Raw genomic sequence first — 10473 nt, forward strand, 5'->3', positions numbered from 1 at the left:
GAGGTCCCTTCCAGCCCTAATGTCTATGAAATCTATGAAACTTGCTTTGCACCAGGCAATTATCTTCCTTGGCTGGGCCAGACCTCCGCAAGCCTGTAACTACTTTCCTACTGCCTGCAGCTGGAGCTACAGGCCCCAAGGCATGCAGCCTGCTGCAGGGCCATTAACAAGAACGTTAATGTGACAATCATGAATCAGATGTGCAAAACAGAACCCCAGTCATTCCCCTTAGGCTGGTAACAGAGAGGAGATCAGCATAAAAGCTGCCAAGTCAGCTTTTTGGCTGCTCTTGAGAGATTCTCTCATTGTGCTGGCTTTAGGGTCCTTCTACCTCTGCACCATATGAAGTAGCCAGAACACACAACTTACCCCTGGAAATATTAAACACAAAAATAATATTCCCCAGTACATATTGTTCTCTCTCTGTATAAATAAAGACTCTAGAACAAGAGATGTGTCCAACTTCAGCCATTTAACAAAAAAAAAAAAAAAAAAAAAGACCATGCATGAAGAAAAGGTCTTTCCCCCATATTTGTATAACTCCAAGATAACTTAAGTGATTTCACCCCAAAGTTTAAGGGACATATATAGATTGAACAAGAATGTTTAGCAAGTGGGGCATTAGAACAAAAATGCCACAATGTTAATACTAAATTATATATTTCAAAATATTTTTTGTTGTACTGTTAACTGGTAATGTCAAACAGATAGAAGACAAACTGCATCACATGGACTATGGAGAATGACAGTTCCTAGAATAGACAGTGAACAGGTTTTTCTAAAGGAACATTAATTGAGTTCATGGCTGTAAGAAAAGCAGAAAGCCTTATAACTGACTACGTATGGATAGCAATGACAAAGCTCAGGCAATCATTGAAGAATCAACAGATTCTTCCAAATTTGTAGCCACAAGAACCTGTTGTTGATACTCCTGTTAATACTATGCTTAAAATAAATAGAATATGCTTTGTACCTCTGGCTTCAGGTATGTAGTGCCATGTGTTACTTTATATATATCTTGCCTTGAGCTCTTAGGAAAATCTGACTAAAATGATATTTTTAGGAGTGGATTAGAATGTACCACTGGGATGGAACAGAAATAAAATCTTGAGCTTAGGCAGGCATACTATCATATTGAAAAGTGAAAAGACTTATGACTTATACCAAGCTGGAAACACAGGCCTTGATTCTTTATGGATAGGATCAGATCAGGCATCAAGACTTTCAAAAAATGATGCTAGAACCAGTAGAAACCCTACTCAGATTTGTAGCTGCAGAATTCCTTCGCTCCAAAGTAAAACATGAGAAAATGGAATATTCCTCACTTACAAAAGCTAAAGTTTCCCAGAGAATAATCAATGCAGAGTCAAAAATCCAGCTTTTATCCATAACCAATAAACTGTTTGATAAAAGGACATATTTGGTAAGTTAGAATCATCTCAAGTAGCAATGTTCTCCAAAAAATGGAATTACTAAAGCCAGTGTGCCACTTGGAATGAGTACAAGTATCAGAAGCTAGCCCCAAATGAATGATAATGATTGAATGGGCCTCCTTGTGTCTGTGGAAGCACTTAGCTAGTTTGGAATTTCCAGCAGGATGGATAGAAATAAGGGGCGCTAATGCTTCTCTCGATTGCTCAATCCTATAACTTCTGAGGAACCACTTCAGCTGGAAATAAAGAGCCTCATAGTCAAATAACCATTTTAGGTTAAATATGACATTTCTGGGGCCTCATTCTTTTGGCACATTATTACTGTTTACAACTAAGTTAAAAAAAATGTTCTGGTATTTCATGACATCAGTCAAATTCTTTCCTCTCCAGGCAAGAAGCCAAGGACAGCTAAGGACTGGACACCTGGGTTCTTGCTGAGAAGAGGGACTGGTCTTGTCCAAGCAGGCCACCCATTAGCAAAATCTTTAGAAAATAAAGCCCTTGGAATAATGTGCCTAAAAGCAATCTTAAAAATGCTGGAAAAGGAGGGCTTCCAATCGGCTCTTTCTGGGTAACAGGAAACTGCAGTAAAATCAGCAGTTCCCTATCAATGAGTTGGTGACTTTTCTCTACCTTAAAGAAAATTGAACAGCTTAATATTAAACTCTTAGGATACATTACATACACAATTAGATCTGTTAATGTAGCAGTTGCTAACTGAAGGATCATTGTCTCTAGATCAGAGACATACTGTCTAAACCAGAAAACAGTCATGCACTGAAAAGTTATATTCCCTAAAGTTGTCTTACTGTAGTCAAAATAACCAAATATCCACTTTAAAAGTGCAGAAGAGGCAGTAAAAAAAAAAAGCACTTACCTTCCTCCCCAAACTGATCATAGATGTCTCTTTTTTTGGGATCGCTCAGTACTTCATAGGCTTCTGCAATCTCTTTGAATTTTTCTTCTGCGTGGGGGGATTTGTTCTTATCTGGATGCCATTTAAGGGCTTGTTTTCTGTAAGCCTTTTTTATATCTTCTTCAGAAGCCCCTTTTTCAATTCCCAGAATTGAATAATAATCTTTCCCCATTCCGAAAGTAAGAGGAATTTAGGTTTTCCTTTATATAAAGAAACCAGTGTCCCGTGTCTTAGCAATGCAGATACTGGAGGGAAGAGGTGAAAAAAAAAGACCACATCTGCTATTTAAACAAAGTTAATACAAATCAGCAAAGCCCTTGGCATACAGAGTAATGGTAGGCTGCTCTTCCTATTTCATTCCCTCCCCTCCTGTTGCTCATTTATAGATAAGTATACACACTGCTGGGGAGACAGCCCCTCTCCAAAGTCCTCCCATTTACACTACGTGTCTCCGCTCTTTCTAGAACAGCAAATGCTACAAGACGTCACTTCCCAGGCTGTCTACAGCCAGACACTCTGCACTGCTTCCACTCTCCCTTCCAATTAACTGTTCAATTTCCATTTTTCTCACTCAAGTGACTGGATAGTTCAGGTATCTGACATCAAGGCAGAGAGTCCTTCATCTCCAGGTCTCTAAACAAGGTCATCAGGGACTGAAAATAAACACTATTTAACAGTAATGCAATGGCCTATACAAACAGACTGAAATCTCAAATTCCAATGTATATTTTAATCTATATATAAATCCTTATATCATATATGAAGGTACAGGTGCTCCTGGGATGAGCCCCCACTGTAAAGTGCCACCTGTTGTATTTGCATTAGAGGTATTTCATATTCAAATTAAATCAGGTCTCAAAAGTTTCAGACAGCTGATTTCATTTCATTAAAGCCCAAATTAATCCACCTCCCCCCTCTAATTATCTTGCTTGGAGGCAAGTTAATAAGATTAACTAAATACTACTTCACTGCTAATTAAGTTGTAAGCAATCACAGCATGTTGTATAACCCAGTGCATTAAATCCACTCAGAAGCATATTACAAAGAACAGTCATAGTCTTTCTACATTTTAGATAATACAGAACAGAAAGCAGAATTCCAGCTTTAACGAACAGGCAATTCAAGTACAAGTAAATTAACAGCTTGGCCTAATGACATCTGTGAGAGGTAAATAAAGCCAAGTTATCTATCCATAATGATGTTCCACATAAAGTTTTAGAGTTAAAATGGTTTCTCAAAGCCTGCAGAAAGAAGGCTATCAAATTACAGCTTGCAGTACATTGAGGATCTGTTTTGGCTCAACTTCTGGACTGAGTTTTTCACCGTCTTAACTTGACTACAAGGCTAGAACATTGATTAGTGCAGTGTAATTATAAGCCCCCTTTCACAATTTTGTTCATGTCTCTTGTAAATAGAAGTAGGGGAGCAGAGAACTCTATATAACTGTTCTCCTTATTTATTGTATTCAGATGCCCTGACTCTCAGCTGCAAATGTCACTGCAGTATCTTGTTACAGGACCCTCAGCAAAGCTAATGGGGAACTTAAGTATGCTGCTGCTTGTTAACTTCAGATGTCCAGATGGTATATATTTCAGAACTGGCTTTTTTCATAGATCTCTTGGACATGACTTATGATAAGTGTTGACCAGAAAAGGATTTTCTCAAGAGGGTCTCTCTCCCATTCAAGATTTTTAACTTGGGAAATTAAGTTCCTCTAGGATCACGGGGCATGGAAAAACAGTTGTCCTCATTTTTGCCATTGCAAAATGGTAACAACATATTCTCTCTTCAAGCTACTTTTTCCATCTGAAAAATGATGTTAAGGCTAAAAGTCATAACTTTTATGCAACTTCGACTTGGGGGGAAAGGAGGGAAAGGGACGTTAGTTTCTTCCCCACACTTAAAGTACTGTGCAAGTAAAAGAGACCGTACTCTCAGAGTTTTAGAAAAAAAGTTTTCTTCCCTAATATTTTGTTTGGTTGGGTTTTTTTGCAGGGAGGGGGACAGGAGGAGGAGAGGCAGTCAGAAGACAAGCTGGGGTGGGGGTAGGGAATCATTTGACCAAATTTCATTTTTTGGCATTTTTTTAATTAGAAAAAAAATAGGTTTCGAGCACGTATACTTAAATCCCAGTTCGGAAAGGGGTATTTGGGTATCTGGAATCGGAACACTTGCATCAATTCCCCTCACCTTTCCGGCCCCCAGAACTACTTTGCATCTTTTAAACCTGAGCTACATGGTTCAGATTGACCCACATAGTTACTGTCAGTATCAATTCCACATTCAAAGAGGGGAGAAGGAGCTACTTTTGTTCCCCTCACTGGATAAAAAGATAGCTGTGGTCAATAACTTGTTTCCCCTACATACAGTACTCTTCTTTTGGAGACTTGGCAAGTGCCATTAGTCTTAACAGCAGCTCCTCTGTGTCTTGTCTATACAGATTGAGGGTCCTTGTGTGGATGAGAGGAGATAGTTTAATTCCATTATATTTTATTTATAAAATGCCTGATGCAAAACACTGTCCTTTAAGTAATAGAAGATATACTTGCCCCCTTGCTTTTACACTCAAGTTACCTTTAAAGAGTACTCTAGGATGTACCATGAAGAGTAAATGCAATAGCTTGCATTAAAAGCACACTATATGCTTGAAAACCTAAATTTTCTTTATTAGGTTAGCTCATAATATTGTCTTCTTGTACTATAAAGCAGAGTTGATGCTCCAGCATATATTTCCATTTTAGGTAGTGCCTATTATCAAGAAAGCGTTATGGCAGTTTTGCTAGGTTAGTTTTTAACAATTCCAATTCCTTATCAGAAGAGCAACAAAGTTAGTCCAGAGAGCAGTATATAAATTACTGTGGACATTACTACAGTTAGTCAGCCTACAATGGAGCCCTAGTGGATTTTGTTTTCCTGTATATAGGGAACATACAGTCAGTGCCAAAACAATAACATAGATTACTTTAATCTGAGACCTGTACTCTAGTTAAAAACAACCATCCAAAACAAAATGGCAATGGTAGGTATGGTCTGGATAAGCAAATGTAAAACAAAGAAAAGAAAAAGTCTGAGAACTCTTTTTCGAGCAATATTGTACCAAATACGTACTGTCTTCAAGAGCATGATGAGAATTAATGATAGCAAATTTCAGGTAACAGGACCCATTTAATGCCTACCTTCTATTAAAAGCAAGAGAATCTGCCATATTTTTGTTTCTAAAAAAAATGGAATTTAGAGTTAAAATTAAATGAAAATTAACGTTTGAGAACACCACTTGCCAGACCAACTCAGCCATGCCAAGACAACTAATTGTTTAGGAAACTTTACTGGCAAAAAATCTTAGGCATGGATAGAATTCAGATCCATAACAGAATTAGTTGGATTCAGTCCCTAATTCTACTTGAGTCTTTTGGGGGTCTGAGTTGTACTCCTTTGCAAGAATAACCACAGAGTAAACACATGCATGTCACTTCCTTCTCCACTATGCAGTAGAGTGCACTTCCTTCTCAACATGGCCCACAGTGGCTGGTCTGCTGTATTCAATCAGTACCATCACTAGGCTACTTATTAAAGTTCCTTGGAAGCAGACAATGGAAATGATATCCCTACAGAACACCACTACCCACAGCCTGGAACTACACTTCGAAGTGATGTCCATGGATGCCAGCTTCTAGGAACATATTTCAAGGTAGACACAAGGAAAACTGACAGTGACACCTCATGGCTTTCACAGCTAACAAGCCAAGCAGTCAGGATCTAACAATGGCATCAGTGCTAATACAATGATTATAGTTCCAACACCAGTTATCATTCTGGCCAGTTTCTCTCACAAGGGCACAGCATTGGTCTATAGTGCTTGTATTTTGATGTCATACACTACTAGGACTTTACTAGACAGCTGTGTCAGACAATTCCGTCCATTTAAACCTTATAGTTGCATTTCTCTCTCTCTCTGGATACTTAACTGCAAACATGGGTACAAAGACACTCTGCATCATACAGAAGTTGTTGCATTTGTGTGCATTTTATACAAGTTGGTTTCCTGCTAATGTTAAATGTGGCCAAGAGTCATGACTGACTAATGGAAATATATTTACCAAGTGTCAAGGACTTGTATTTAGACATGTAAACTGTTGGTAAGTCTCGATGCTCCCTTTTGCATCACAGCTTTATTTTCCTTTCCCCCACAATGTCTAGCTTCAGCAGGCAACAGGGAACATTTGTGTGCGATGCTCAACTAATACACATGTCTATACCTTTCATGGTGCAAGAATCACAGTTATTTGGAGAGAGTGTCTCGGCTTAGTCAGCTGCACATCTCCCCCATTCCCTAGAAGGTTTATCAAGGCCTTAGCAACAATGAAAACAAGACATTGCACTACATAGCAACACATACCTATTAATCACAGAGTCACAGGCGCACATATACTAAAAATAACCCAAAATCTGTTTTTCACAGTAGGCAATGAAGGTTTTTAATGGCATGTACAGGCATCTGAATCCTCCAGCCATCTTCTGAAGCACTATCATGCAAAAAGCTTCCAGTCAGTCTGGGGCAACTTTTGAAATTGCGTATGTAATGCCAGACTCCCACTCTACTGTAAACTCTCAGGAGCAGAGAACACGTCTGCTTTTATGCCTGGAACTACAGAGGCATGATCAAAATCAGGGCCTCTGGCCAGTACCTTAGTAAATACCTGCTTAGGACTGATGTTCATCAAGGTGATTACCAGGGTTCTGGGCTTTCTGTTTCCCGCAGAAAAATGGAGGGGCGGGGGTGGGGAAGGAATGTGTATTTGCCTTTTTAACTGAAAAAATGTGGATTTTTCATTTTAACAGAGAAACACACAGATTTTCCACTTTTGCAAGGAGCTCTCTGCGAACTGGCAGAGTTCCAGCCTGCAAGGGGCTGGTGGGAACAGGAGGAGGGCGGTCAGGTAGGGGGTGCCATGTGCACGTGTGCGCTCACACATGTGCATGCCTGCCAAGCAGCCTGGAGAGCAGCTCCCGCAGGTAAGTCTGGCAGAGTGGGAGTGGGGATTGAGGCCCTCATAGGAAGGGAAGGAGGGAGGGAGTTGGTCAGGGCTGTGGCTGTTGCCCAGCTCCAGCAGCATGCGGGGCTTGGGGCCCAGTGTACGACCACAGGGCCCAGTCAAGGCATAGGATGGAGCTGTAGGTGGCTTGTCCGGGGGGAGAGGGGGAGGGATGAGGATGGCTTCCAGCTGCTGCATGCACTCCTGGGGAGGGGAGGTGGGGGGGCATATGCCCCCCGGATTTGTGTACGGGGTGGAGCTGGGGTGGGATGCATACTGCAGGCTCAAGGCTCCCTTCCCTGATGCCCTCCTCCCAGACCCTCTACAGCCCACCAGGTGGGACATGGCACAGCAGGCTACAACGGGGCAGGAAAGCTCTTTGCTGCTGCAAGCCCTGCATGGCCCTGGGGAAAGGTCCCCTGCCCACTCAGCAGCAGCAGCATGGAGATATGCCTCTTGCTGCTGCCAGGCAGGCAGGGGGCACCTCACTGTGGTGGTACAGGGCTTGCAGCAGGCCTGGGAGAGGGCAGCAGGGCAGGGAGCCCAAGCCTGGGAGTGGGCAGCCTGCATCCGTCCCCACCCCTCTCCGACAGGCTTTGCTCGGGCTGTGCTGCCCATAGAGGAGGGGAGCCAGGCTCCACATTCCACTCAGTCGCAGCAGCCATCATAGGTGGCAGTCAGGGCCCAGGTGCTGCTGCAGGGGAAGGGGCCTGCAGACCAGGGTCCTTGGCCCCATAGGTTTGGCAGGTGGGGACTCCTTCCAGCAGGGCTGGGAGGCCTGGACCTGCATCCTGGTAAGCAAAGGAGGCAGAGGGAGCTCTGATTTTCCATGATAAAAGTCCCAAAATCAAATACCAAAATTTATAGGATTTTAATTTTATTATATAGTGATTGAGGCACTGGTAGGCTTCCAAATTGCTTTAAAATTCTAAATATATCAATAAAACATCGTGGTCAATTGATATTTGAACATAATTTTTGATTGATATATTTACCATTTTAAAGCAATTTGGAAGCCTACCAGCAGTGATTAACCCCTCCCCCCCCATTCTGCAATTCAAATGAAACACCACTGAATCAGAGAACCTGCGATTTTTAAACAGAGAAAACCAGAATCCCTGATGATGACAACTACCAGCTCAGACTCATGACCAGTGGGTCTCATGCTAGAGAAAAAATTTACTCCTTAATTCCTACATGTTGGCTTGAAGGGTGAAAACCATTAAGCAGGAGTTGGTGATAGTGCATATGTTAAATGTTTTCACTTTCTTCTTCAACATTAGTAAGTTGTTCAAACTATCTGGCTCACACTGATGCTGTTAAAGTTTTTAATCCCTGCACTAGCACTATTTACTTAAATAGTATAAATTACTGTGGGTCTTGCTTTTCGTCAAATGTGCAGCACTGTTTCCAGCAAGAACGTACTGGACTTTTGTCTAAGTTACTTCCCTAGGACCTAGACGTATTGGTTTCCAACCCCAAAAGCAGTTCCTTCTCCCCAAGTCTGAAAGTTTTAAAATAATAGAATTCTCCTATTTGTTACAAGCATAAAGAGCTTTAACTGGGGCCAGAAAGTGTATTTTTTACTTTACTAGCACTTTTAAATTCCCTTCCTTCCCACAGTTGTAAAATATATTTTTCATTTGTGTATAGAAATACACACACACACAAGCAAGCATTTGGAAAATGCCATACTTTGTTTAGTTATGAAACACCTAAAATTTATATTTTAATCAAACACTGTAAAATCTGCAATACTGAATTAATTTTTAGAAATCAAAGAAGTTCCCAAAGCAGACCTGCTGTTTCTTAGTATTGTTTAAAAAAAAGAATAGCCCTCTTGTATTTTTGCTGCATAGCCTTTTTAATTTCTTACCACTTACACTAACGCTAGATATAGTCAGCTTCAAGGAAGCCATCTAACATTTTAAAAACCTCACCTACACTTCTTAAGTTAAATCTGACCTCTCTGACCAGATTCTGTGCTCCACTTTTATTATTTTACAGCAACAGTTATTTTACTGAAACATTACACCTTCCATTCATCCCACTGGTATGTGTATACAGCTCAACTTGTGTACAATTTGTTATACTAACAGGTGTAACATGACAATGAAGTAAGATGGGAATCAGAACACTTCAAAGTGTGCAGCAGTTGCTTTTGACAATTCTAGATTTGAATGATTTTAATTTTGTTCTTATAGAACACTTCAAAAAAATCCAAATTACACCTAAAGAAAGGCTAGCTCTGCCATTATAAGCATTGAAATCAAATGCTAGATTTATTACTGTTATAGGACAGTCAGTACCCGTATTAGTCTGAAGTTGTTCTAGCAAACAGCATTTTTATTCTTCTAAAGTACTTAAAATATTCCTAAATAAGCTTTGTGAATATTTTCATTCATATAAACCCCAAGGTGTCATTTACAAAAAAACAGAAGGGCTGTTTTTATGTTAAAGTACAGAAATACAAAACTGAATATGGGATTAGGTTGTAGTGCAGCACAAAGAGCAAACAAAACTACAAAGGCAAATTCCAGACAGATTGCTGCTATAAATACTCATATACATGGAAATGTCAGGCAGAGAAGCCAAACCCCCATCCCAGAAAAGCTCCAACAAATTTGAGTCTTTTAATATTACCAGACACACTTGGAACAGCTTGTGCGGCTGTCCACATAAGACTGAAGAAAGGTCTTCCAAAAGTTTGAAGAAAGGTCTCCTACTCATAGCATGATTAGCCATGAAAGCCATTCACAGGAATTAGCCACTCACAGCATCTGACAAAGTAGGCTGTTACCTAATCATAGAATCCATGAGTGGGAAGGGACCTAGACAGATCATCTAGTCCGAACCCCTGCCATGGGCAGGAAGGAGCACTGGGGGTGGCAGGGGTCGTAAGACCCCAACCAGGTGCCTGTCCAGTCTCCTCTTGAAGATTTCCAGGGAAAGTGAGAGCACCACCTCTCTGCAAAGCCTATTCCAGGCTCTGCCCGCCCTTACAGTGAAGTAGTTCTTCCTAATATCTAACCTAAACCTATCCTCCCTCAGCTTGTAGGCATTGTTCCTGGTGACTCCAAGGGGGGCCCTG

At 40.9% G+C, this 10473-nt stretch overlaps 1 protein-coding gene across 2 annotated transcripts in view; it reads right to left on the minus strand.

The window, feature by feature from the left end:
- Positions 1-10473, minus strand: part of DNAJB4 (DnaJ heat shock protein family (Hsp40) member B4) — a 45522-nt gene that overhangs the window by 9372 nt on the left and 25677 nt on the right. The window contains exon 2 of one of the 2 annotated variants that reach the window (XM_019531220.1): positions 2311-2594. In XM_019531220.1, coding sequence (XP_019386765.1) covers positions 2311-2521 — 211 coding nt within the window. In that variant the 5' untranslated portion in view covers positions 2522-2594. Of the gene's footprint in view, positions 1-2310; positions 3733-10473 lie in introns of those variants that run through there. The other variant, XM_019531218.1, reaches the window with a different exon arrangement.

This window comes from Crocodylus porosus, unplaced genomic scaffold (assembly GCF_001723895.1).
Source record: "Crocodylus porosus isolate Cpor-Errol unplaced genomic scaffold, CroPor_comp1, whole genome shotgun sequence".
Classification (NCBI taxonomy): Eukaryota; Metazoa; Chordata; order Crocodylia; family Crocodylidae; genus Crocodylus; species Crocodylus porosus.